Raw genomic sequence first — 25,873 nt, 5'->3', positions numbered from 1 at the left:
ACCTCAATGAACATGGTGCAGGCACCACCAAGGAGGCAAATGAGAGCATGCGTGGGGGGAGCTGACAAAAACTCATATTTAGTTATATACGCGTCGCCAAGAGTGTAATGCGATCGCTGAAAAGGGGAAGCCGAGTGGTAACTACGTTGCTGGAGAGAAGGGGTCTCTGCGTGCCTCTAAAGAGGCATCCGTTTCTTGTTCTGTTTGTTGATGAGATTCTTGTGGATGTGCGGGATGACGCCACCGCCAGCGATCGTGGCCTTAATCAGCGTGTCTAGCTCCTCGTCTCCGCGAATAGCAAGCTGCAGATGGCGAGGCGTGATGCGCTTCACCTTGAGGTCCTTCGATGCATTGCCCGCCAGCTCTAACACCTCGGCAGTCAGGTATTCCATGATGGCGGCCGCGTACACGGCTGCCGTAGCGCCGACGCGTTGATTGTTGGCCACACGCTTTTTCAGAAAGCGATGAATACGCCCCACCGGGAACTGGCAGCAGTCAAAAAGAGTGAGCAAGACCATTGTCATAAACCGCACGTGGAGTACTTACTTGGAGCCCAGCACGTTGCGATCGCGACTGTGGTGCTCGCTTGGACGTGACGCCCTTGCCACCTTTACCTCCCTTGCCGCCTTTGCCGCCGATTCCTGACTATAAAGCAAACACATCAGCTATGAAGAGACACCCTCCGACAGCACCACGCAACCCACCATTATGACTGAAGATTCCAAAATGGCTCAAAAAGGGAGACTCCTCGGAGGATACGGATTGGCTGAAAACTATCATACACGTTCTATCCGGCTAAGTTCGAAACAGACCCCTTAAGTAAAACAAAAAAATGGAAATCAGTGTACCTATTTCTAAATGGGAAAATGTCAGAACGTGTGGGCTACACAAACGTTTTGACACTTTGGAAAAAAAAAATGTGCCTGAACGTGGTCAACATGCATGTAAGGGCGGCGTTGACAGTATGTGTAGTAAGTGAATGCGCCCCCCCCCCCCCAAAGTCAAACAAACAAAAAACGGAAATCAATGTTCCTATTTTTAAATGGGAAATTGTCAGAACGTGTGTCTAGAAAGTGAATGCGTTTGTCACGAAGTGTAGCTATACGGATGCTACACTTCACATTTGAATGGCTATCAGAAAAACGAGTCGGGTCTAACCCCAAAACCACGTAGTGTACTATTATTTCGTATGGGTAGAACAGGCCAAGCAATGCACTTATCGTAAAAGTATCATTAACCAATTTTTGCGACTGAGAGACTCAATATGGAGGAGGGCATAAATATCGACATCGACATCGAGGACATTGCTGATGGCTTGGACACCGAAGAAGAAAGTGATATTCGCGCTGGTTTGGTGCTCGAAACCGCTACCCACGCACTGCATGCAATTTAAGACATCGCTTTCGCTCATGGATGATCAGTACGAGTTACGAAAAGGAATGGTATGCATTGCATCATTACATACTCGATACTTTCGTAAAAGTCCGAGGGGATCCGGATTCCGGTCGTCTACCCGTAGGATGACTCTTATCACTGTCCAACACCATGGGCGGAATGTGTTAGCCATTTTACAACTGTGTTCAATATAGCACCGAGAGCCAAAACTCAGGACCATTCGCCGTTTGCGATGTGGTCTAACAAAACGCCATCTACTCGATAACTTAAGGTATTTGGCTGTGATGCATATGCTCACATTCACGAATTTTACAGAGATAGCTGGATGCACGAGCCCAGTTATGTATTAATCTGGGGATCCTCCAACACAAACGAGGCTATCGCCTCATGGATATGAAAACTCAAAAACATTGTTGTCAGCCGTGATGCTGCTTTCAAAGAATCGGACTTCCCCCCTCTCGACAGCATTGACGTGACGCCCGAACCACTACCATTACCGGAATACTTATTGGAGCGCACCCCACCCGCTGACGTCCATCCGGCACCTGTATCAACTGCGCCTCGTGTGCACCATATTTAAAGTGCAAATTATTTGAATTTGCAGGTGAGAAGCTAGTATGCATGGTACTAATAAATTTTTATTATTACAATAAAAATGGAACTTTCATCTTCGACATAATACCCCACCAGCAGTTTTGAATAGTCTGCTCCGAAACAGCGTTCCAACCCCTCCGAGCACCACTTCATGGCAGTGTACAAATTTACGGGCGTGTAAGGAATACCACTATAAAACATATCCAGCTCTACTTTCTGCTTCCTAGCTTTGTACTTATCCTTCAGGCACTTGATGATACGTTGGTTCATTAGTTGTAGAGCTGCTGTCGTGTTAGGAGGTAGTTTAGATACTTTGACGTTGGTCAGTTCAACGGGTGCTTCATTGTGCGACGTTACATTGTCGACTAATTGTAGAAGGCGGCGGTTCTGCTCGTGCATACTCTCGTCAAGCTGCGTAAGCCATTCACAGAACTTGAAAGTGCTCATCCATGCTTTCGAAGTATTTGTGTACGTTACACCAATTTCAGCGAATACATCACGGTTCTTTAGTGGGCGCAGAACCTTCGACTTCCTGATGAAATGGAGGATGAGCTGCTGAGTATTATCGGCATTCGACGCAGCACAAACAGTTATCTATTGCTTGCATTCTTTTTCCCCTTAGCTTGTTGTTTGTCGTAAGAGTACCCTTGGCTCTTTACGGTAGAAGAACACCGTCTCATCCATATTAAAGATGTCACGTGGGTGATTACAAGCGGCGACTTTTGAAGAGTGTGGCGTTCTTCGCCGACATCTTTAGCTTGTAGCGAGTCTCCATTGTCACGCCGCAGGGAAACCAGAGGCCGGTTCGTTGCTGGAAGCGATACAGCCACCGCGACTCGGTGTCTTGCCCTGAGCAGCTGTATCCCTTCACGCTCGGCAATGTTAAGCACAGTGGCTACCGGTGCCGAAAACGAGGTGCACGATGTAGCTCAACTGATATGGTGCAACAAAGCATAAATAGTGGGATTCGTAATCATATAGGCATACTTTGACCAAGTGTTATTTCCGTTACTGATTGAATCATCATAATATTCTCAATGATTTGTTACAAGAGATGGTTCAAAACGAGTACGTGAAATTGTAATAGGGCGAAAAATGCGACCATTTAGAAACAAATGGTATAGTCTTGTAGAATACTTTACGCAAGAGACTCGCGAAAAGGTTAGGGGATAGTTCCGGTCTGGGAGTCTGGGGTCTGGAAAAATAAACATTCACCTACCCTAAGGTTTTGCGACATGTGTCGTGTCTTGGCCTCACACTGGCTATCAGCATACCCTCCTAAATCTGCTTGTTTCTGCCAGCCACCCATTAACCGAATCGTGTGTCTGTCTGTCAAATAGACGTAATTTGCGCGTGTACAGATTCCTTACTGACGCTCTCAAGATAGAAGGCCATTTCGCGTGGGACAGCACTGCGTATGAGTCTGTTCTCGTGTCACAGTAGCGTCGAGGAGGCGTTCGAGGCGAAGACAGCGTAATATTAGGCACTGGAGACTATTGTTGTTGTTGTTGGAAGAGGAGTTCTTGCTGAAGGCAAATTGAGAAATGATTGATAAGTTAGAGTTAGCGACGGCAAGCTAGTAGCTGCCGCACAACCAATAGTTCTTAGGAACCGGACATACACACACGTATCCAGGTCACATCCTAAAACCTATCTTTCCCAAATCCTGTTTTTATCTGTAACTACCAATGAAACTCTACGAATCCTAATCTTATCTTGGCCGGAAATTTCGCACAGCGTCCCATAATAAAATCTCCGGATGGAAACTTGATTGTTGCAAATTCATGGGATTTTAAACCAATAGAATTGTAGCCTGACGTAAAAGCACAATTTTAAGCTTACGCCAAACCAGAATAATTTAGCCAGCTGTTCTCAATATTTGGCGTGGCTGGTCACTGCCATTCCATCGGCCAGCGACCACCACGTCACATCTCGCCGTACCACAAGGAAACATGAGAGCGCAGAGCTCGTATCAACAGTCTCTTCCTGCTCTAGCTGCTCCTTCTGCGGAGGACATTGACGCAGAGCACGCGATGCAGGCCCGGCAGCTGCAAGTTGCCACACACCGGTTTGCGAAGCGTGGACAAACACCGATTGCCCCTACCGAGCTGTGATCGACGGATGCATCAAGAGAGTTGTTCGCGGCAAGGTATTGATTTCCTACTTCGATGTTTATCTCACTTATTCTAGCAGCACTGCTTTATTTATGATTTCCTTAAATATATCACGACTAAGGAGACGTTTAAAGATGCTCATAACGCTGCTGATATCGGGGCTGCATGGATTAGAGTTGCTGCGCCAGTAAGCAAGAAGATAAAGCGAGTGTATACCGTGAGCAGTGCAAAGACAAGGTAAATAATATCACGCTTGGATGATTATCGTACACATTAATTAGAAGTGGTTTTCTGTTTTTTTTTAGAATAAATGGCTCTGTTAAAGAAGGGCACACTACCGTTAAGATCGCACGACTACTGGAAACGTTTTAAAAGTTGTTGATTCACCTAGTATTATAATGGCCGTCAGTTTAAAAGCGGGCGGTCCGGAGAGGACAATTGACGAGACCGCTACAGGGGTACTTGTCCACCTCCCAGCCGCTCATAGCATCCTCGACATTTTATCCTTAATATTTGTATGCACTGGCTTCTTTTACTTAATAAGTGTCAGTTAATTCATATTTTTACCAATGATACTTCATCTCATGTATTTAGCCAATCACATGGCGTGACACCTAGCTTTGATCTCATGATGGTGCACTGGGCTCCTCATGATGGCTTACAAAACACAACGCTTTGTGACAGTAGCACTCTACACGAGGCTGGGTTCGGAGAAGACGAAGAGCTGATGGAGGCCGATGCAGACGACCATAGGTCTCGCAGCAACAAGCGCAAAAAAACCAACGACGAAAATGTCGAACCAGGTACGCTACTATTATTTATTCCATAAAGTAATTTGTCTGGTAAAGTGATTTTGTGGTTGATTTTGTAAATAGGTCTTTGTGCTTTAGCCGAAGGAGTAAAAATTATTGGAGAAGCAATAAATAGCAAAGGCTCCATTCAGAGGATGTGTCCGTTTCAAGAAAGATTGTTGCGGCTCTTCATCTCAACACACACATTTGCAGAACTGCGGAATCGTAAAGTGTGCGATGGCTGAGGGGGGGGGGATTCTGAGGAGCGGCATGCAGGGGAAGCATAAGCTCAGCCACAATGACGTTGACAGAACCACGCAATTTGAGACCGGCATCTTAACGGAGGCACAACACCGTAAAGTGGTAGCATCGCGCCAACCCCAAGAATACGGAACGATTGTCTTGCAGATCGAGGAAAAAGAAGCGCAGAGGCTTCGTGCACCAAACTGCTGCAGTCGGCGCTTATGTCATCCAGGTTTGTCTACTGTCGAGAAGCTGAGGAAGTTTGCACAGAAGGTTAATATCCAGGAAGCTCTGCCCCCACTCAAAACGCATCGTGCCCACCAAGCGAATGCATCAGTTGTTTTGAACACTATTTCGTGGGGACAAACTTTAGCTACACGCGTGGAAGAATGTGGTGTGGTAGTGACGGCGCTTCACATCACCACGTCGAGTATTTCCAAGAAACGGTCAAGTGAGTCGTTTTCAACGATATAGGAGCTATGGAAAAGTGCGACTGTCAAGAGCATTGCTAGAAAATGCAAGCGACCATCGCGATGAGAAAGTCGAGTCTACCGTCCGCGGATCTTTCACGAAGGAGACCTAGCTTGCGAATCGTTTCCGCATTCATTGTTGCCGTCTGTCCAAGCGGTGCAACAGGAACACTGTTATCAAAGGTGATTTGAAAGACAGGAGAGAAATAATCCGGAAACTCGCTATTTCTGAACGCACACTTGAACCCGTGATGTAGGAGTGGCGCGACGCGACTAATCAATGCCATTGGTTGCTACTAACGTCTTCTGTTGGTCTGCCCAGGAATAAACCAGAAATAGTTTTATACATATTAGCCATGTAACTAAAACTTTCGCGCTAAAGTTTAAGATTGAAGAGAATACTCATGATATTGTCGTGCCACGACAAATTGGGATGAACGGTGCACAGCAAAAACAATTTACGTTAATTTTTCAGCTATTACTATAAAAATGCTGTATTCTCGCTGACCGTAACTCGAATATTACGTGGGGTCCCAAGGCCCATCGGAGTATCACTTTCTGAGATATTTCTCTTCTATGTGTACCGCTCCGCCATTTCTAAAGTATTTTCAGTTGCAAATCTTGATTCACTTTGAAAACTGTTGATTTCGCCTGACCGTAAGCGTGAATGCAAAATTTTATCTGGAATCCAGAGTTTCTCCAGAAATGACACTCGATCTAAAAACAATCGTGCTTTTTTATGTGAATCAGTCGTAAATTGTGCTGTTGAAGAGCACGGATGTTATTGATCTCTGTAATTTGGTTAATCTATTATCACATATTTCATTTCTTGTATCTCCCAAAGCGGTACTACCTCCGTCCCACAAGACATTTAACATTTCTCTAGATGCTCGTTCTAAACTTTGTGAAGTTAGCCAGGTGTGCGTGCTTAGTGTTGGTAGCTGTAGCGCTGTATTAACGCGTCGTAAACGGTAGATAACTTCGCCGGAATAAGACGATAATTGAGGCATCTGACCAAAACTTACGCTATGCAATCAAGGCTACGTCCACCAGGTTTGTACCATCGACAGATTACGCACTGGTGCATCGTTTTGGACTCATCTCACTAAGTAATATATCCTCCAATCGAACCATTATTGATTTAAAAACCGCTCCAATTTTGAACTTAATTGGACATTAACATATCGATAGGATATTTTTGACCAATCCCCAAGTAGTATTGAATTATACCAAGTTTTAAGACTACTAATCCGTCGATTTACCACATCTACACAACAACATCGTCCAACGCTGCCTTGCCGATTTTTACTGCCTCGCTTGAGCATGGCAGCGAGAGTAGGAGATCTCCTAGCCGAGCCCACTTGTCTTTGCCCAGATGTGGAATCTTGTAGGTATTTCCGCCGCGGTCCAGCATCGCTTGTTCCAACACAGATTGTAGCGTTATGAATGACTTACTTAGCGTCACAGACTTGAGTTCAACAAAACCTGACTCCACCGCATCAACTAACTGCTCCACGTTGTACACTCGCTTCCGATATTGATGCGCTTGGATGCTGGAAAAGAAGCCAAGGTCGAGTACATTGAAGTCGGGGCGACGTGGCGGCTAGTTGCGAAAGGTAATGTTCCAGTCGTCAGAGCAGGCAACCGCTTTCACTGCATCTGAGTATGCACTACCGTGTGGCGTCGCATTATCTTGCTACATCGAGACCGTTTTTGATCCTGATAAATTTATAATAAATAAATCAACGCGAGTCACACAAAAAATAAACAAAAGCATTATTGAAAAAACGTACCGGGCCACTTGGCCTTGTTTGCAGGAATAACCTTGTCGATAAGGTACTTCTTGTACCGTACCTTGGCGATCGAAGTGCATTTGAGCTCAGGAGTACCAGCTGGACGGTTCTTCCATGAGCGTTTAGCCTCCACCATCTCCACGAACGGACAGCAACCCAGCTTTCCACCAAACTACGCTGTGTGGATCATACCGAGGTCGACCAACAGCTTACAAAAATAGTACTTTGGTGAGATACTTGACGTTAGGAACAGCAAAGTGCAGAACTTTCTCGTTGTATGTCAGGTAGTACGACTTTCTCTTTTTAGAAATGTAAAAACCACTTTTCGTCAATATGAATTGTGTCATTCATATAGTTGAACCTGTACGTTCCAGCTGCACAAATAATGCAAAAATATAAAATAATGTCAGAATTATTACAATAAAACTTCATTAGAGCAGTGAACTTACCAGCACCTTCCCCCACAAATGAAAGTGCAAACTCGATGCGCTGGCGCATTTGATCAGACGTCAGGTATGACTTCACAGACCCCGTAGCTCGACGAATGCCGTCCTTGTTCCCCTTCGCACGCGCGAGGGTGGTTCTAGGAATCCCAGTGGCAGCTGCCAAAGCTATGTAGGATGTCCTCTCGATGGCAGGTACGGTCTCCAGCGCCTCCTGAATGGCGTCAGGAGTCCACACTCGGGCTATGCCTCTGGCGCTTTCGCACGGCTTCTCGTCCCGGGCGTGGAACACGGAGCTTACTGTCTGCCGTGTGCAGCCGAAGTGCGCAGCAGCGTCGTTAATACAGCCACGCGGGAGCTTCCAGTCCGTCATCCGCTCCAACAAAAGGCGAATGATGTCTTCGTGGTCTAGAGGTGGAGGGTCAGGGCCGAGGTCCATGCTTGCGCTTGGATGGTGCTATTGGTGGGGAATTTACGAACTGCGGACCGTGAGTTAGTTTCCCCATAACAAATAATTGTAACCAATCGCATTATTGTAACATGATGGTGTTTACCACACTAAGTTCAAATGTTAAATGTCTTGTGGGACGGAGGTAGTACCCCGAAGGGAAGACGGAAGGGACCTCAAAGCTTCTTCATGGGGAGCAGGAGGGAGAACCAAAAATGGTCTCCCCCAAACCAGCGCCTACTAGGCAACACACAGGTTGCAGCTCCTGCATTACCCATACACCCTGCCAAATCGGATTAAGACTTTAATGGTTCTCATCTGCAATTTCTCTCTTGATACAGTACGAACGAACAATTATTGTTCTCGAGCAATCCATCCTCCTAAAAAGTCTCCGTCTAGGACATGCATTCGGCAAAGAGCTGTGGCAAGCAGTAGATGCATTTATAGCGGAGTTGCGGCACCACCAGGTTGGAAGGTACTTTGCTTTTTTATATAAACACCAGGTCAGTTTGAAGGTCTATGAAGTGGCTTCAAAACTGAATTGTTTAATGAGCGCACTTTCATGTGTAAAATGCGGTGTAATTTCGTTGAGTTGGCTGGATATCAAGTGATATTTCAACATATATATATAATCCAGCCCAGGAAACAACAAACGAGTTCCACGGATGACAAACATAAGAAATATACTTCGATGTCAGTTCAAAGCGTGCAACTTAAATATCGGTGCTGAGTTCAGTTTCTCTGAGTAATGTATGGATACTTTCCTAAAAATAGAATCGCCTTCCTTTGGTCTGAAAAAAAAAACCTATTTCGTTTTGAAGCAAACCTTCACAGAGTTGCTTTCTATATATATATAGATAGATTTTGTTCGATAATATATTCTTATTATTAGCACACAACAAAGTGGTATATCTTCGTTTATTCCAGCATTTGTGCGCTTTTAGAATCCAAAGCTTCTCCCTGTGAAACACGGTAGTAGACCTTTAGTAATGCCTTTTCGTCCTTTGTTGCGTCGGTTTAACCGGCTATTACAGCACGAAAGGGAGTTTAATTAATAGGCGTCGTGTACCGCATGTCACAAAAAGAATGCATAATATTTTGAAATGAATAGCTGCCATGTGTGTTTGCAACTGTGTCAACATCGAGTAGCAGGCATGCATTTGCTCTAATACCGCCACTAGGGAGCCCGATAAATTGTTTCTGACAATTTGTTTACTGTTTCCTAAAAAAACATATTTGTGGATTCTACTTCAACAAAATAAGCATTTACGCGTTTGGTGTACCTCCACACAAACTTATTTTACAGACAGTGACAACCAACAGCTTGTGGTTGGTTCTGAGCCCCCACGACTTTTCCGCAACGCATATTCTAGTTCATGCTGCAATTCTCAATCAACACAGCCAATTCTGCTCTCTCCTTTCAATCAGATACCTCTCTCTTTTCCTACAAAGAGGAAGTTCACGCCAGAGCAAGTCGCTTCATTCGTCAAGCCCTAACTGACTGAGTAAGGTGACCCAACGGGGTCTGCAAGGCGTGTGGAAAGATAAGAAAACATGTGCCAAAAGTTGTATACTCTAACCTGGTGTCCCATATGCGATCTTACCACTCCTGCTTTCAGGAGGAGATGGAGACTGTCAACACCGCAGCAACCGGGGATCTTATTCCGGGTAAGCCACATGGCGCCAAATCGATACGCGTAGATCGACCGGATCGTCAAGGGTAGCCTTTCATCGCGTTCATCGAGATGGAGACAACCAGGAGGTAACTAGCAGCTAACTAAGATCTGTTATCCAGTTTATTTTTCAAACTATTATGTTTTGTTGAAAACACAAACGTGGCGCCGGTGTGCGAGGAGAGCATCACTCACGACATGGAGCCTGTCACCAAAGCAGCGGAGACGAGCATCGGAGAAGAGCTATCGGGAGACTTTTGTGTCGTTCTCGACGACCGCACTGTCGGCGGTGATCAACATAGTGGTTTACGGCTACAACAAGCGAAATAGTGTGCGCTGCTGCCACCATCACCTCACGGCGCCGGTGACTAATGACTTAGACGATCGTTTCAACCCTGAGACACACATTCCAGCACTGGCCTCGTTTCTACCATTTTTCAGTAAAAACCAGTATCGACTACTCTTGACCGTCCGTAGCCGCCTGTCGCCCAACGAGGAGGACCTCAACGAAGTGCAACTGCTTATAAAGCACTTGCGCACGATCAAGCAAGCTACAAAGCTAAATTGTTTATTTACGGAATTGTTTACTTATAACAGTTATTATTTTAGGTTTGGTACACGTAGTCTGAAGGCCCTTTAACCCGAATTGCGCCACGAAACGCGATTGTAGGTCACGAACTTGATGTTGGCGCACTATTTTGCATTGTGTGAGTTTTCAGCGTCGATGACGAAGACCTAGCTCACGCCTAGCCCTTCCCGGTAGTACACCGTAAGCTGAAGGCGGCTATGAAAGGTGGAGTCCGTATCGAAGAAGGTTCAGTGCGATGAACTCAACGTGCAGGATATCTGTGACCTGCTCGATGGTCTACTTGATATCCAGCCGTCATTTGCTAATTACCTGGTCAAGTCAGTTGCTTAGTTTCTATTTTTTCTGGTCTAAACGCTTATATTGTTCACTCCCCTAGCTTCGAGTCAGAAGTGGTGACAGTACTATCAAGCACCTGTCCCGTGGTGGGCGCTCGGCGTGCCAGCCTCTTAAGATGGCACCCAAGTCTTCTGCCCCGGCACCGGAGCCGACCAAGATGGGTATTGCTGACAGTATATTTTGAAGCGGTACCAGACGGTAAATCGCACGTAACCAAGGTCTGACACACAGAAAATGTGATAACACATAAAATGTGCGTGGGACACATCAATGTCACATCACACCACACAATCTATACGTGTGCCACAATTGCATTGACCAAAACACACCAAACTCGGGTGTCTACACACCACTCAATATTAGCGAATCACGACCACTGCTATGGCAGTCAGCGAGCCAATCACCGTCCTTTATATCCTTTCTTAACAGCAAGGATCCTTCTTCATACAGTAGAACACTGAACGCTGAAGCCCTCCTTTCTTTTCCTCAACGAAAGATGCTCACGACGACCAAGTGGACGACTGTCAGTAGCGACATGGCTTCCGAGGATTGATAGCTGCTCATGGAAGACATGAAGGTGTTCATCATTGTCAAGCTCCAGCTGGTTCCATTCGTGGTGTGTGCCCTGACCAAGCCGCAGAAGATGCGGTACCAGCTACTGAAGTGCTCCTCGGAAACATGCAAGGCAGCCACGCCATATGACGCGTGTCCATGGAAGGGGAAGGTGCTCACGTGTCAAAGTCCTATCCGCGTCACGATCATGGAGACAGGTGCTCAAGAGACCTTGGTGAGGGAGCCTCAAAAAGCCAAGATGACCTCCCGACTCAAGGACTACGGTCGTGAAATGGCAACGCAAGGGTTGAAGCCCGCTTGGATTCGCAATGAAATGGCTCGGCGGTTTGGATTGACGTGTAACGGGCCAGGTATTTACCGTTACTAGCTTACACGTAGCGATGAGGAAGCTCGTACTTAATACGACAAGATTCAATTTCCGGTAAAATAAACTCTGATTTAAATTTGGTCCAGGGCGGAACCCCTGGCCCCTTGAGAACCACTCAAATGCAAGTCGGCTCCTGATTGGCTGAATACCTGACCTTTCAACCAATCAGAGAGCGACAATGCAGCACGCGCTACTCGCGTGCTTTGTACCTACTTTTGTATATCAATCTACCTACTTATGTAAATGGTGACCCATTACATGACGGAGATGTCAACGCTGCGTCAGGTGCAATGGGTTGTCAGCAGCTATTCGAAGAAGAATCTGCACCGCAATGACGACTATGACGAAATCTTGGGCCAGATCGATTGGCTTATATTCCGACTGTCTCAGACACGAACCCATTTTCGCTTGGATGGAAACGTGACGCACGCGGCAAACCAAATGTGGGGAGCGGCTCTGACGAAAATCCATTTTTGATGTGGCCGACAACGAACCGTCTTCTACTGAATGCGTCGCGTGACGCGGGGTCATTTGTTTTCCACATGGACGCGACCTTCAAGTTGAACCAAATGTCGGGTATCCTGTCATCGTGTGCAGAATCTCGGACAAGTGTCGCTCGTTTCACCTTGTGGCACTTTTCATTACATCGCAACGCTTGGAGGACATTTACGTGACGGCGCTGACCGAGCTGCGCAGGATTTTTGTTTCGGTGTCTGGGGGGGGGGGGGGTCAATTGTTGGTCAAGTTCGTCATGGCCGATGCTGGAGCTGCCCAACAGAACGCAGTGACACGAGTGTTTGGTGTCGATTCTGAATTTGTCTACTTGATGTGCTTCTATCATGTGATGACCAAGGTTCACGAAAACCTCAAGGGTATACCTGGTCGCTTGTCCGAACAGGTGATGGCGGACATCTATGGCCTCCATTTCGCGGCTAGCCAAGATGTCTATGACGAACAATTGAAACAGATTTTAACGAAGTGGTCGGGTGAAGAGCAGCTGGTTTGGTTCCAAGGCTATTTGAGCGTACGTGGGTGACGAGCGCATTTGGCGTTGGCAATGATTCCATACGCCCAGTGGATATGCCACCACAAACAACCCGGTGTAGCAGTTCAACCGTCTGATCAAGCGTGACTACACTCTTCGGACCAAACATAAGATCGGGACACTGTTCTAGTTGCTGGCGGATTGTTGTGGCACCAGTCGGTGACTCCAATAATCTTCAAGGAATTCCCTGAAGCCACCCAGCAGTTAAACGCAAGGATTAAGAATTTTTGCCGCCGAGATCTTCTTGTGGACATGACTCCCAGCCGGTCCAGCATCGAATTCCTACTCGTTTCCCCCAACCCAGACGTGGTTCGGGTATCGTCACATGGCTGCGAGCGTGTCTACCTCCCGGAACCCGGGCGCAGTCGCGAGGTGGCCCCGGTGTCGGCCCAGATGGGGGTGAATTACGCACGAATGGAGGTGGTTGGGCAGCCCGAGGGATGCTGGCATGTAAATTTGAGTACGAATTCGTGCGGGTGCAATTACTACTTCAAGTTTGAAATCTGCGTTCACGTGCTTTTTGCTCTTCAGATTAAGGACTACACAGGCCTGGACGGTAAAAGGACTCTAGTTAATCGTTCTGTGTCTAAGTAACGACGTCGATCGGGTACTTTTAGTGCCTGAGATCCTGCCGGTCGCCCACTGGCAAACCGGCATGCATTGAATACGGGGTGAAATCCGTTTGCAGCAAGTACAGTCGTTTCTTGCTAAACGAAGAAACTTGAGGCCGTGTCTATTTTTTTTAAGTTATATAATATTCACGTTCAACTTCAATTTTAACTGTGCTCAATTTGCTATCCTTCTTCAACCTAGCTCGACGTTACCAAGTCAGCCCGACATGCTCCCCACGGACGCTGCCCAGCCGACTTCTTTCCCAGCCTTCTTCAGGTGGTGCTCCGCGTCCGTGGGTGGGGCGCCTCGATGAGGCTGCGGCCCGTTACATGAGGACATGGGACATGTTCAACGAAGTAACTCGTCAAATACCGCAGAGGCTATCAAGCGGCTGTTAGATGTCGTACCAAAAGCTCGCATCACCAGGGCCCGCCTCATCGAGGCAGCCGCTTTAGGAGACGGCGCTGGTGAGGCGGAATAGGTCCTACCAAGTGGAACCGACTTAAGGAGTCTACCTACCTACCTACTAAATGCAGACCACCCTGGCAGATCGCCAAATTAACGGTCGGTGCAGTTCCTTACCTCCTGGGACCCAACATGGGAGCCGGCTACTAATCTTCCCTCAAACGAAATACGAATGTACCGAAGACCCCAGCGCCGCCGTGTAGAGCGCGCCTACATTGAAGCCAAAGCAGCAGAAGAATAAACAAGTGGCAACAGCCTCATCATGCATATGTTTTCTCTACATGACAAATACTTCTTATCCTTCATGTTCAGCATACCAGCTTCACGTCAGCAACACGCCGGACCATCCACAAGAGCAGTGCAGGGTCTAGACCCTTCAACATACCCCCCACAAGCCCGGAGTGTTGCCTCCACAAGCTTGAACGCCGCGCTCGAGCCAAGTGCATGTCGTAGTAGTCGTCGATGATGGCGCGTGGGCGCCGCCGTACCGGCGATCAAACCCGCGGCAGGCTGCGCCGGTTGAGCTTTACAGGAGAAATTACCGAATGAGTTGACTGCTCATGCGAGGAGCAGTTAGATCTACCAGGGACGCGGCTACGAAATGGATGGTCCGCCGCCGTGTCCCACTATCTGAGCAGAATTCTGTGCGGCAGACTCTGCCGCACAATCTGTCACAGATGGCAGAGCAGCCAGCACAGGCACAATCGGTGTGGCACGCAGACTGTACGGGGGTTGGCTGCATGTCGCATTGTAATATTACTTTTTGACCAAGACGGAGAGAACACCATGTGAGTACGAGCAGCTGGATGATATCCCGCAGACGTCTAACATTGTTGAACGGCTGTTCAGTTCGGGTCACATGGTGCTATGCTACGTGCGCAACATGATTTTCTCATTCACGCAGGAGATGATCCTTTTCTTGAGGGTCAACGATACGTTCTGGGTTGTGACCACAGTGGGTGCTTGCGCTTAGGCAACAGCAATCGGGCAAAGTAGATATTTGATCAGTAATATATTTTTGCAATGGTTCCGCTATAGTTATTTATTTGCTCAGTTCACAAATTCCTGCGCGTAATGTATTTGCTGGTTTTCTATAATATTGATATGAACTATATTGTTGGGATCCCTGCCTGCATCATAACCAACTTTGTAAAAAAAATATGGGCTCGCAGAGAAACCGAAGCCCGATCCCTACTACTGAGACAGACAGTTCAATAACAGCAAGAAGTCGTCACTCAGGACGGTATGAAGACTCGCAACGTATTTTGTTTCTTTTTTTCTTGAACGACATGTGTATCGGCTCCATCTCAAATCCGGGCGTCAGCTGCGTGACCCACCAGCACATGACGTGTTGCTGGTAGAAGAGCTCAGCCAATTCGCATAAGTACTGGACGAATTTGTTCACCTTGTCCCGTTTCGGCCAGGAGTATCCGCACGCGTACTCCGCCATCTCGATCTGCTCCACGAACAGCAAATCCCACTGCTCGAAGCCGCTCCCGAGATCCTTGCACACACTTCACTGCCGTCAAAGTTGCGCATGCACATCTTGGCGGCCATCGCCTTGGGGGGGGGGGTCGTTTATCTGTAGCGGCGGCTGTCGATGCGCTCTCTACTGCGCGACCGGCTGCTCTTTGGGGGTATTGAATGGTGTACCTTCTTCCTGATGCCCAGCGCCAAGCCCACCGTATATCCCAGACATCTGCGCGCCCATGCTGATGTTCGACGCTACCATTCATTATTTTTAAAGTCATAAGTACCGTGTCTCTTCACATTTAGCTTCCAGGGAGTACGGTACTGAGGCCAGCTTTGTGGCAAACTCTAACATCCACAGTCTCCCTGGCTCGGCATCAGGAAACATCATTGGTGCAGAAGGTAAGCGGCTTCCGATTGAATCAATGAAAGCCCTTTAAAGTGTTCAGTCAAGTCACAAAATGGCTGCACGAAATCGTTTCTTCTTCTTCTCCCTTTTCCCCTCGTTTTCTAAAGCTTCTAGAGGCCCTACGAGCGATCTGACATCGAATTCGGAGTCTCCTCGTCAGACCGGTTTTACGAGCCAGGCAGTAGTTCCGATGAGTGCGGACGACTTGTGCACCAGCAGGCATTTTCGAATATGAGCCCCCGCAAATCTGATAGAATTAATTTTTCTAGGTACAATCTCTTGGAGTTCTGCATCAACTTCGAATAAGAGCTGCTCAGAGGATCTGAACGGCATATACTGCTCTTATCAGACAGATGCGTGCACAGTAGTCAACTTTGCGCTTAAGTGCCTTGCGCGAAGCGTACACGACATCTTCTGCGATCCGCCGATAGCTACAGATGACTAGAGCAACAGTCATCACTAGCAGCTTACCTTTTTTGGCTTGGGATCGTCTAGATACTGCTAATTGACAAGTTCTCATTTTCACAACATCATTGTCAACGGCAACGTTCCCACTTCCCATACTCCAACTGAGCCAAGCTATCAGAGTTCGGAGCTATAATTGAGGCGTCTACGCACCTACGCGTCTGGCGAGTTAGCCTGGGGCTCTGTTATCAAACGCAAGCCCCAGAGATCATGCCAATGACCGATGTGGTCGCACCGATAACGCTCAGCGGAACCATACAGCTCAGCACGGACAGCAGCTTGTCTACAAAGAATATCTTCGTCTCTACGGTCAGTGAAGTTGATCTACAGCCTGTAGCGTCAGCTCTACTACAACTTTCGGCGGTTTCTGTTACCAACTATTGAAATTGCGCTGTCATTGTACACGAGCCTGAAGAGCTCTTGCACCGGAACTTCGACCTCGGTACTCTTTGCCAACAGAGGCACAACAACCATCGATCGTGCAGGTTCGGGGGACAATGGTCAACAGTAACCGAAGCAACTCCATAAAATGACTAGTTCATATATTTCATTGTAGTAGAAAGCCTTTGATAACTAGCCGTGCTTTAAACGTTCAGTTCACTAGATCCAGTATATTTAACAGCACTTACCCACCGATTTTGGAGCACCCTTGTGTTTTTAGGTGGTACCCACGTCTCATTCGTCATTAGTGATTTGTATTCAGATTCAGCAGCTGTATGTCATTGCTGAGAGTACGAATAGTTCATTGCTGCTGCGTAGGAGTGGAGTTCAGGCACATGGCGAATTGCTAGAAGGCTAAGAATCAATGAGACACGGATTTCCGTTTCCTGGATGTCGTCAGGCGAATCAAGGTCTCCGAGATGAATCTCTTCTTTGTATCGAGGCCGTTAGGATGAGATAGTAGAAGATTGTGAAGACGTCTCTGTTCCAAAGGAGTAGGTATAAACACCACGTTCGAGTGCCTCCCTAAGATAGTGAAGTTGTTCCTGAGTAGTAGCAGGTGCAGGTGGGGGTAGTACGGTGGAATATTCCCTAACATCAGTTCAACAAAAACAATCCTATGAAATATCCGCTATAGCTGCCGATCAATCAATCTGATGTATATCATATCAAGCTCTTGCTCAAAACGCGGTTCAATTTGTGCACGACTGTATTGTAAAAGGGCGAAAAAATCACCCTTTTAGTTACCGTTTTATGCACAGACCCCTTACAGGGCGATAAAAGCGCCCTTGTAGCGAGAAAGCGTTAAAAATAATGAGAGTTGCAAATCATGGTTGACCTCCGAAAAGTGTCGTTTTTGTGCCTGAATGTAAGATAAAACTTATGCTAAATCTTTTTTAAAACTGTTAAAACTGATTTTTTTTTACCATCTTTCAGGCTAAACGATCTGATTGGCGGGGATGGCATTCAGACGAAAAAAACCCATCAAATTTTTAATGGCTTTTTTTCGTCTGAATGCCATCCAACGGCATTTTTCGAAATATAAAATGTAATTTACAGATCGGGCACGATCCTGCGAACTCATTTTTCACCATCACTGTTCACGCGGGTCTTTCTCGACGATGGCGCTGCAACAGAGCCCACGTGCGTGGGTTCCCGTGCCATGCGAGAACCCATCGGCAGCGCCATGTCACCGCTCGTTGCACGTGTGCGCTGTGCGCAAGGACTCGCTCTACATCTTCGGAGGTACATGCCGAGAAATCAGTCGGCTGAATCAGCCCGATAGTCTAACCAGCATAATATACGCATACTACAGCGTCTAGTAGAAGCGTATGAGCGTAATATAGATGCTAATGTCTTGTCAATTATCTGCTGCTACGTCATTGTAGGCTATGATGGCTCCAACCGCATCAACGACTTTTACGAGTTCAACTTCAAGCGTAAATTGTGGTCGGTAGTTCTGGCCATTGGCTCTGCGCCGAGCCCGCGCGACCGCCATGTTGCTGTGGTCTACAAAGATTCATTTTATGTGTTCGCGGGCTTCGACGGCAGCTCCCGCGTCAATGACTTTATAGAGTACAACTTCTGTACGTTAGAAGAGCGGGTTATGCTGATCTATTAGCCAATATTGACTCTGGTTTTATGATGACGTCCATGCAGTGACACAGAGGTGGAGCAACGTCGTGGTTAGTGCTGGGTTGCCGCCTACTGCTCGACACAGCCATGCTGCTGTGGTGTATGGTACGTTTGGAAGTGTGATTCTTGCATGTGGGAATAAACTGACATATAACCGGTGTTTATTTCTTGTGGCTGGACAGACAAATCGATGTATTGTTTCGGAGGATACGACGGTAGCTACAGGAACGACTTTCATGAGTTCAATTTTGGTATAACTCACCATTTGCACCTGAAACTTTGCTTTGTTGTACGAAATCCTCACTGTTTATTCTCTCATTCTCTGTACACAGAAACAAATACCTGGTCGCTAGTGGCAGCCACAGGACGCGTTCCTCGACCTCGGTGAGTATCGGCAAACTCATGTGCTGGCCAATGGCCTTCTAACGACAAAGTTCATTTTGCTCCGCCAGGTATCGATCCTCGTTGGTGGTGCATAATCACACGTGCGTTCTGTTTGGTGGCCACGATGGGTCTCGCCACCTCAACGATGTCCACGTATATGACTTCGGTATGCTCCTGTTGCTCGCATTGGATATTTCGTTATCTGTTGACTCTTGTGTGGTTGTGTAATCATTTTATCTGCATTAGATACTCGAGTCTGGTCGTTGCTGGCAACGGAGGGCCCAGCACCAATTGCTCGTGATAGTCATGTTGCTGTCATCCACTCGAATTCCATGTACATATTCGGTGGCAGCACGGGCACTGCAGTGAACGATTTCTACGAGCTTGATTTGGGTAAGTAGGCTGAGACTTGGCGTTATTTTTCCGGATCTAACTCTTTTTTTCTCCCTTTAGAGGTGAATACGTGGCAACCGATGCAGTTTAATGGTCAACCACCAGGACAGCGCTTTTGCCACGTCGGCGCCGTTTACGACTCCAGCCTGATCATCTTCGGCGGCTACGATGGAAGTAGTCGGCTTAATGACTTTAAGCAGTTCCGTTTTGGAGAGGAAGAGTTTCAACTGGAGATTCCGGAGAGCACACTGATTGATGATCTGAGGATGTTGGTGAACAACGACATTATGAGCGATGTGACTTTTATTGGTTCGTGCCAGTGACCGAGATACAGTCCGCCTTGCTTGTCTAACAACTGTGTGCTGTGTTCTTGGAACTAAACAGTTGAGGGAATTCCTGTGTATGGACACAAGATTTTGTGTATCCGCTGCAACTACTTCAACGCGATGCTGACAGGAGAGGTAATTTTGCACAAGCAGTGAGCAGGAAAATGTCTTACAGTCCTAACTTTCGACTGTTATAAAACGTTTAAAGATGCTGGAGAGTCGAGCACGAGAGATCCAGATCACCGACGTGCGTCGCCCAATTTTCATTTCGTTGATGGAGTATCTCTACACAGACTACTTGGACGTCGCCGTTGATGTGGCGATGGAGCTGTTTGTCACTGCTGACCGGGTACGCAGGCTCGTTAAAAGGGCTACTTTTCTTTTGACGTATGCTAACATTTATTTTACAACGTGGACAGTACGGAGTTGAACGCTTGAAGCGCATCTGCGAAAGTAAAATGCTCGGATCGTTATGTGTCGAGAATGCTGCTAGTATTTTCCACGCTGCAGACCTGCACAACGCAACTGTGCTACGAGACCAGTGCGTCGCCTTCATGCTGCACAACTTCGACGCCGTGACGAAAACCGATGCCTTCGAAGAAATGGGCCGAACCAATGTTGAATTGGTCTTCGAACTACTGAAGCGCCGTTAGAACTTTACAAAAGTGCACCGAGCAGGCTTTCTTGTCCAACTTTATAGAATAAAAACTTTAAAACACCGTAGTTCTCTTGGCCGCAATTATTCGTCAAAGGAACGAATACGGTTATGTATTGAAGCTCTAAATGCTCTAAAATGCCTCACCGACTAAGAGTGGTAACTCGAATCGTACGGTAATGGCCGTCGGTGACGTTGGCCTTGGTATTATCGGAGCTACCGTCATGCGAATCTTCTTTCTTCACTATTTCAATACCCATGCCAAGCTCAGCCAACGTTCGGTGCACTAGCGGCTCCTGCTCTTTCCAGATAAGCAATTCCTCTGATGTCGAGGCCTCGGGGCCTGCCGACTTAAGTGCTTCTGCCATGGATCGCAGTCGCTCCACAAGCGGTCGCTCCCACACATCTAGCGCGTGGACCAGGAAGCGATCGACGTGCACACGCGGGAAGGGGATAGCACCAGGAGCACGCTCCGTCGTGGGGTCAATACCGTGGAAATCCGAACCACCCATCTAACATAGAAACACAGATTAGTAAAGTGACTGCGCCATAGCATTTTCATGTGTACATACTCTTAGCAAGCCGGATTCCTTCGCCAAAGCACCATACATGTCAATTTTATTCGAGTCATGATACACTTCGATGCCCTACACAAACGAAGGTCAAATTTTACATCAAAATGACACGTTCGGTTAAGGAAATAGTTGCAACGGTAGCTTACCTGAATACCCATCTTAGCCAGCTCGGGAACTAGTGCTATCGGGTCCTGTAAAAATTAAAGCATGTTAACTTCTATCCATACAACAACTCAATGTAAATCGTCACAGCTATACCTTACAGCACCACGGATGTGCAAGAACAGAGACTCCACCGGCGCTCGCAATAAGCTTAATGGCTTCTTCAGGTGGAAAATGCTCGCCCTGGTATACCGTCATTGTTAACTTCATACAGACCAGTTAATAGCGCGATACGACGTACCTCAACGTAAGCAGGACCATCGTTATGGAGGTATCGCGCAAATGCCTGGCGGAAATTCGCAACGTGACCTGATTCCACAAGCGCTTCGGCAACGTGAGGCCGACCAGGTGCAGCTTCTCCAGCAATCTCCAGCACGCGTTCCCACTTGAGTTTGATGCCCATCGCTTCCTACACAACGAAACCATCAGTCCAATCAAAGACAACTATGACTTCACAACGCGTACCAGTTTCTTGAGCATCCCCTTGCCGCGCTTGTGTCTGCCCGTACGGATCTTCAGTAGCTGCTGTTCTAGCTCAGCACTGTTCGACCCTGGGTAGAAGTATCCCAGAATGTGTAAATTCTCGCCACCTTTCACTTCAGCGCTGATCTCAACGCCGGGAAACACCAGTACTCCATGCTTCTGGGCAGCGGCAATAGCTTCACTCACTCCAGCCATCGTGTCATGATCCGTGAGGGACATGAAGGTGACTCCATTGGCCGCTGCCTTGGCAATCACCTCACTGGGTTTAAATTTGCCGTCGCTACATACACTACTCCACAAGATAAACCAACATTCCGTTGTGTCAATAGTCAACGTCAACCACGTCAGTACATTTAACAGACGCTTTATTCAATGCAAGTCATATTTCATGTCGCACCTGTGCAGATGGAAGTCTCCGCATGCTGCGTCACCTGCTTCAGAGGAGTCACGGGCCTCAACATGAGCCGAGGAGTGGTGGTCATCATTGGACGGGAACATGGCGTCGCTCAGCGCCTCGTAGGCTGCATTGTGAGCCACGTTGCGAGCCGTTGCCAGCGAACACTTACGGTTGAAGTTGGCTTGCAAGTTCACGGGCTTGCGCTTGCTGCTCTTCTTGACCTTCTTCTTCTTGCGGTGCCCACTCGACGACGCCGACACCATCTCGCCTGTCAACAACCAATATGTCGCATCAAATCCCACAGGTTTTCCTTCGCATAAACTCAGAGAGGCTTGTCAAACAGGAATGTTGGTCATTTAAAAATACATTCGGCGTATACTGTATACACATCAGTGGTATTGGGTAACAGCTTGCGAGCCACAGCATTGATCCATTTCCAGATCAGCAGGTACGGACCACCATGTTGCGCTCGAGTCTGCGCAATGCGGTGCGATCGCAAGGTTTACTGCGTTACACGGGGGCTGTGCCTCCTCATGCCCAAGCTCCGACTCGTATTGCGCCGTTCGCAACGTTCGGTAGCGAGTTCTCGGGCTTCCGTGACGTCCGCCAGTCGCCAGCTCTGATCCTGCCACAATACTCGCCGCTGTTTCACGCGCAGACCCGCGGGTTCGCCGCGCTTCCCACAAAGCCATCGACGACCACGCCGGCGTCTGCTCCCACGGCCGCAGAGGCTGCTGCGCTTAAGAAGAAGATCGCGGCCGCTAGACGCCGTCGCAGTAAGATCCGCGTACAGGAGGAGAAGCTCGAGTCCGCACTGGCCAAAGGCGGCGAGCGCCGTATGATCCGCGTCGAGGATGTTGAAAAGGAGCTGCCAAAGGTTCCGGAACGCGCCGTATCTCTGCTTAAGCGCACGCCGCAGCTTACGATGCAGGGCATTAAAGCCGTCGCCCATGCACTGCAGGTTCTGTTCACTGACCCAGCTGCAGTTAAAGAATGGCTGGGTAAGATGAAAGGCAAGGTAAAACACGAGTTAGATCACTACTGGCTCGGCACCAAGCTGCTATACGCCGATGTGTCCACGTCCACACGTATCCTGCGTCGTCTACTCAAGGGCAACGCACTCTCACGTCGTGAGCGCAAGCAGCTGCAACGCACAGTGGCAGATCTATTGCGTCTCGTACCATTCGCGTTCTTCGTGATCGTCCCGTTCATGGAATTGCTGCTGCCTGTGGCGCTCAAGGTGTTCCCCAACATGCTACCGAGTACATACAAGGACTCGTTTCAGCGTGAGGAAGACATGAAGCGTCAGCTGCAGTTGCGTGTGGCTCTAGCCGAATTCCTGCAGGACACAGTGAAGGAAGTTATGCAGGATACTCGTGATACTGAAGGCGTGTCGGAGGAACGCAAGGCAACAGCCAGCGAGGTCATGAACTTCGTGGAGCGAGCCCAACGCGGCGAACCTTTGACGTCGGAGGAGACGCTGCAAGTCGCGAAGCTGTTCAGCGATGAACTGATGCTGGACAATATCTCTCGACCGCAACTTGTGGGTATGTGTCGATTCATGGGCGTGCAGCACTACGGCAACGACAATCTGCTTCGTTTCCAGCTGCGTAACCGGATCCGTCAGCTCAAAAAGGACGACCAGGATATTATTTGGGAAGGACTGGACTCGCTGGACAAGGAGGAGCTGCAGATGGCCTGTATGGAGCGCGGTATGCGTGCTACGGGGTTGACGAAGGCCGGCTACGTGCGTCAAATGCGCCAGTGGCTCGATTTGTCCATTAACAAGAACGTGCCAGCGTCACTGCTCATCATGTCGCGGGCGCTGAACATTACTGCTGCGGACAACCTAGAGGAGGCGCTTGCTACGTCCATGTCGTCTATGGACGAAGAGGTGGTGACGGAGGTGGCGCTGGCGGCCAAGGCGTCTACGGAGGGAGAAACGGCGGAAATGCGCAAGCTCAAGCTCGACAGTATTCGCTACCAGAATGAGATGATCGCGGACGAAGAGAAGTTCCGTGATGAAGCTCAGAAGAAGGAGACTGAGGCTCAGAAACAGGCTGAGAGCGAGGCTGCTGCCACCCAGGCAGCTACTGAGACGCAAACTGAAGTGGAACAGGTCATTGCCGACGTGATCATGGAGAAGGCGCACGCTCAGACGACTACAGCCGCCCCGACGCCGGGTGCAGCTAGCGAGACGACGCCTAGCGAGGAAACGCCTGTGGTGCCCAAGTCCATTGAGAACATCGTCAGCTTGGAGGAGCTCAGTGCTCTTGAGTCGCTTGCGTTCAAGTCGCTCGTCGAGAAGGAGCGTCAGACTGTGAGTCAGTTGAAGCAGAACAAGTATGACATGGACGTCGAGGGTCTGCTGGCTGCTGGTCGTATCGGCGCACAGGCCGCGGAGAACAAGACTGCCGGTCGTATGATGAAGAAGCTCGAGGCGATGCTGTCCAATCTGGAAGTGGAAATTGAGGAGGTTGACCGTCATGTTGGTGACCGACTGAACATTCTAGATCGTGATAGTGATGGTGTGCTATCGGCCGAGGAGCTTCGTGATGCTGTCATGACGATTCTGCGCAAGGCTAACACCCAGGAGGATGTGGAATGGGTGATTTCGCACATCGATGAAGACAATGACGGCAAAAGTACGTTATCTTGCTGGTGATTTGGAGGTGGATTGGTACTAATCTGTTGTTATTTTTTATTTACAGTCGCTTTGGAGGAGCTGGTGGCCTGGATTGCCAAATGCCGTGAGAGTCTAGAGGCTACGGGCCGCATTGCACTGCAGGAGCCGACGGACGCCAACGCCGAAGCTGCAGCAGCAGCAGAAAGTGAGAAGGCGAAGATCGACAAGACAGAGAAGGCGAAGGTCAAGCGAGCGAACAGCCGCAAGAAGAAAGAGAAGGAACAGTAAGCTCTCCGAAAGCTGATGTTGCGATGGAGATAGAAGCCGCTGAGAGTGTGTGAAGTCCACATTGCTTAATCTTTCCAATAGATATATTGTTCGAAGCTTTTTGGCCTCTCTTCGCAATGTGTCACTATCCATCCATCTTGGTCAATGACCGTGCTGCGGTTCATTCAATAAGGTTTCTCGAAAGAAACAAAGATCTATGAAGTGCCATCGTCGGTGCCTTACAATGTTAGCCATTGGGTTGCTACCAGCTTCAGGTTTGGGCCACAGTTATGTATAATTTGTGATGGGTCCCTGTACCTCTTTGGAGGTGCGTCTTCATAATGCCATGCACGGATGTCATCATTATTTGACTTTTTTGTAGATTTGAAGGAGTTGTACAAGTTTAATATTGCACGAAAGGCGTGGTCATCTGTGCCAATACATGGAGAAACTCCAGTTAGCCGCACAGACTACTCTGGTGTCTTGTATCGGGACGACTTTTACGTATATGGGGAGCGTGGGGAGTCGGGTCACAATCGAAACGATCTCAAGTTTAACTTCGGTAAGCGCGATTTTATCAGCATAACGTGTTTTAATACTTACTGTATAGCATTTGTGTAGCCGGACATGCAAAAAATATATACAAGCAAAAAACTGACCAGTGAAGTTAAAACCTCAATTTCAAATTCAATACTTAAGCAAATCACATATGGCAACGTTACCTACTCGACATCTGCTTGAAGCCTGTCAATTATGTTGTCGGAGTCGTCAATAGTTTCTTCAACAACATTCGCCAGTTCCAATGCCTCCACCAAGTCGTTTTCCGGTTCTACAGTCTCAGTAACGGCGACAGCAGCACTGCTTCCGACCTTATGAAGACCTGAAAAGCCGCTTCGAATGACACTGCTGCCCAAACTACGCCATGAGCTCATAGCCCATGTGATTGCATCTTTTCGTTTCGGAGCGACTAGCTGGAAAGGGGTTTGCTCACGCTGCTCGTGGTGCGCTCGGAGCTGTTGCTGTAGTTCATTGACCCACTGACGTCGAAGCCGCTGTTTGAATGGACGAAACCACGAGATGTCTGCCGGTTGGCAGACCGAGGTGAGCCCTGGGGGAACCAGCATTAGATGCACACTTAGGTTTTTGGCGTGTTCTTTAACTTCATCTGTCCAATGGGCCGAAAAATCGTCCAGTAGAAGAAGGACTGGCAAACATTCCTCGCGATTAGCGAAAT

At 48.2% G+C, this 25,873-nt stretch overlaps 11 protein-coding genes across 12 annotated transcripts; 5 read left to right on the top strand and 6 right to left on the bottom strand.

The window, feature by feature from the left end:
- Nucleotides 1-43: 43 nt before the first annotated feature.
- PPTG_05264 (histone H2A.Z) lies at nucleotides 44-754 on the bottom strand. Its single transcript, XM_008898774.1, has 3 exons — nucleotides 705-754; nucleotides 547-645; nucleotides 44-485 (listed from the first exon to the last, which is right to left on the bottom strand). Exons 1-3 carry the CDS (start codon nucleotides 705-707, stop codon nucleotides 177-179), a joined length of 411 nt encoding a protein of 136 aa, XP_008897022.1. The 5' UTR covers nucleotides 708-754; the 3' UTR covers nucleotides 44-176.
- A 6,120-nt stretch (nucleotides 755-6,874) lies between these two features.
- On the bottom strand, nucleotides 6,875-7,536 carry PPTG_05263 (hypothetical protein; the record flags this gene model as incomplete). The annotated part of the gene is made up of 2 exons (XM_008898773.1): nucleotides 6,875-7,210; nucleotides 7,432-7,536. 2 exons carry the CDS (start codon nucleotides 7,534-7,536, stop codon nucleotides 6,875-6,877), a joined length of 441 nt encoding a protein of 146 aa, XP_008897021.1.
- Nucleotides 7,537-7,703: 167 nt separating this feature from the next.
- PPTG_05262 (hypothetical protein) lies at nucleotides 7,704-8,282 on the bottom strand (the record flags this gene model as incomplete). Its single annotated transcript, XM_008898772.1, has 2 exons — nucleotides 7,704-7,774; nucleotides 7,850-8,282. 2 exons carry the CDS (start codon nucleotides 8,280-8,282, stop codon nucleotides 7,704-7,706), a joined length of 504 nt encoding a protein of 167 aa, XP_008897020.1.
- A 1,634-nt stretch (nucleotides 8,283-9,916) lies between these two features.
- Nucleotides 9,917-11,113, top strand: PPTG_21657 (hypothetical protein; the record flags this gene model as incomplete). The annotated part of the gene is made up of 5 exons (XM_008899289.1): nucleotides 9,917-9,959; nucleotides 10,378-10,475; nucleotides 10,758-10,870; nucleotides 10,953-11,050; nucleotides 11,085-11,113. The coding sequence occupies 5 exons, from the start codon at nucleotides 9,917-9,919 to the stop codon at nucleotides 11,111-11,113; spliced, it is 381 nt and encodes a 126-aa protein (XP_008897537.1).
- Nucleotides 11,114-11,451: 338 nt separating this feature from the next.
- PPTG_21656 (hypothetical protein) lies at nucleotides 11,452-13,538 on the top strand (the record flags this gene model as incomplete). The annotated part of the gene is made up of 4 exons (XM_008899288.1): nucleotides 11,452-11,786; nucleotides 12,427-12,853; nucleotides 13,031-13,430; nucleotides 13,492-13,538. 4 exons carry the CDS (start codon nucleotides 11,452-11,454, stop codon nucleotides 13,536-13,538), a joined length of 1,209 nt encoding a protein of 402 aa, XP_008897536.1.
- Nucleotides 13,539-14,628: 1,090 nt separating this feature from the next.
- PPTG_21655 (hypothetical protein) lies at nucleotides 14,629-14,924 on the top strand (the record flags this gene model as incomplete). Its single annotated transcript, XM_008899287.1, has 2 exons — nucleotides 14,629-14,658; nucleotides 14,724-14,924. The coding sequence occupies 2 exons, from the start codon at nucleotides 14,629-14,631 to the stop codon at nucleotides 14,922-14,924; spliced, it is 231 nt and encodes a 76-aa protein (XP_008897535.1).
- A 258-nt stretch (nucleotides 14,925-15,182) lies between these two features.
- Nucleotides 15,183-15,662, bottom strand: PPTG_21654 (hypothetical protein; the record flags this gene model as incomplete). Its single annotated transcript, XM_008899286.1, has 2 exons — nucleotides 15,183-15,465; nucleotides 15,565-15,662. The coding sequence occupies 2 exons, from the start codon at nucleotides 15,660-15,662 to the stop codon at nucleotides 15,183-15,185; spliced, it is 381 nt and encodes a 126-aa protein (XP_008897534.1).
- Nucleotides 15,663-16,143: 481 nt separating this feature from the next.
- PPTG_21653 (hypothetical protein) lies at nucleotides 16,144-16,769 on the bottom strand (the record flags this gene model as incomplete). Its single annotated transcript, XM_008899285.1, has 3 exons — nucleotides 16,144-16,261; nucleotides 16,531-16,578; nucleotides 16,699-16,769. The coding sequence occupies 3 exons, from the start codon at nucleotides 16,767-16,769 to the stop codon at nucleotides 16,144-16,146; spliced, it is 237 nt and encodes a 78-aa protein (XP_008897533.1).
- Nucleotides 16,770-17,779: 1,010 nt separating this feature from the next.
- On the top strand, nucleotides 17,780-20,255 carry PPTG_05258 (hypothetical protein). Its single transcript, XM_008898771.1, has 11 exons — nucleotides 17,780-17,981; nucleotides 18,125-18,322; nucleotides 18,396-18,476; nucleotides 18,554-18,622; nucleotides 18,704-18,755; nucleotides 18,824-18,921; nucleotides 19,002-19,148; nucleotides 19,209-19,457; nucleotides 19,533-19,609; nucleotides 19,683-19,823; nucleotides 19,894-20,255. Exons 1-11 carry the CDS (start codon nucleotides 17,858-17,860, stop codon nucleotides 20,125-20,127), a joined length of 1,470 nt encoding a protein of 489 aa, XP_008897019.1. The 5' UTR covers nucleotides 17,780-17,857; the 3' UTR covers nucleotides 20,128-20,255.
- Nucleotides 20,193-22,037, bottom strand: PPTG_05257. Of its 2 annotated transcripts, XM_008898770.1 has the most exons (8): nucleotides 21,916-22,037; nucleotides 21,747-21,780; nucleotides 21,332-21,638; nucleotides 21,108-21,275; nucleotides 20,963-21,049; nucleotides 20,851-20,895; nucleotides 20,702-20,776; nucleotides 20,193-20,641 (listed from the first exon to the last, which is right to left on the bottom strand). In XM_008898770.1, the coding sequence occupies exons 1-8, from the start codon at nucleotides 22,007-22,009 to the stop codon at nucleotides 20,273-20,275; spliced, it is 1,179 nt and encodes a 392-aa protein (XP_008897018.1). In that variant the 5' UTR covers nucleotides 22,010-22,037; the 3' UTR covers nucleotides 20,193-20,272. The 2 variants fall into 2 exon arrangements, with proteins under 2 accessions (XP_008897018.1, XP_008897017.1); XM_008898769.1 differs by having other exon boundaries at nucleotides 21,747-22,037.
- A 100-nt stretch (nucleotides 22,038-22,137) lies between these two features.
- On the top strand, nucleotides 22,138-24,787 carry PPTG_05256 (hypothetical protein). Its single transcript, XM_008898768.1, has 2 exons — nucleotides 22,138-24,391; nucleotides 24,458-24,787. The coding sequence occupies exons 1-2, from the start codon at nucleotides 22,207-22,209 to the stop codon at nucleotides 24,658-24,660; spliced, it is 2,388 nt and encodes a 795-aa protein (XP_008897016.1). The 5' UTR covers nucleotides 22,138-22,206; the 3' UTR covers nucleotides 24,661-24,787.
- Nucleotides 24,788-25,873: the final 1,086 nt, after the last annotated feature.

This window comes from Phytophthora parasitica (assembly GCF_000247585.1).
Source record: "Phytophthora parasitica INRA-310 unplaced genomic scaffold supercont2.7, whole genome shotgun sequence".
NCBI lineage: Eukaryota > Oomycota > Peronosporomycetes > Peronosporales > Peronosporaceae > Phytophthora > Phytophthora nicotianae.
The sequence above is the reverse complement of the archived record's forward strand: the minus strand, read 5'-3'. Positions and strand labels throughout refer to the sequence as shown.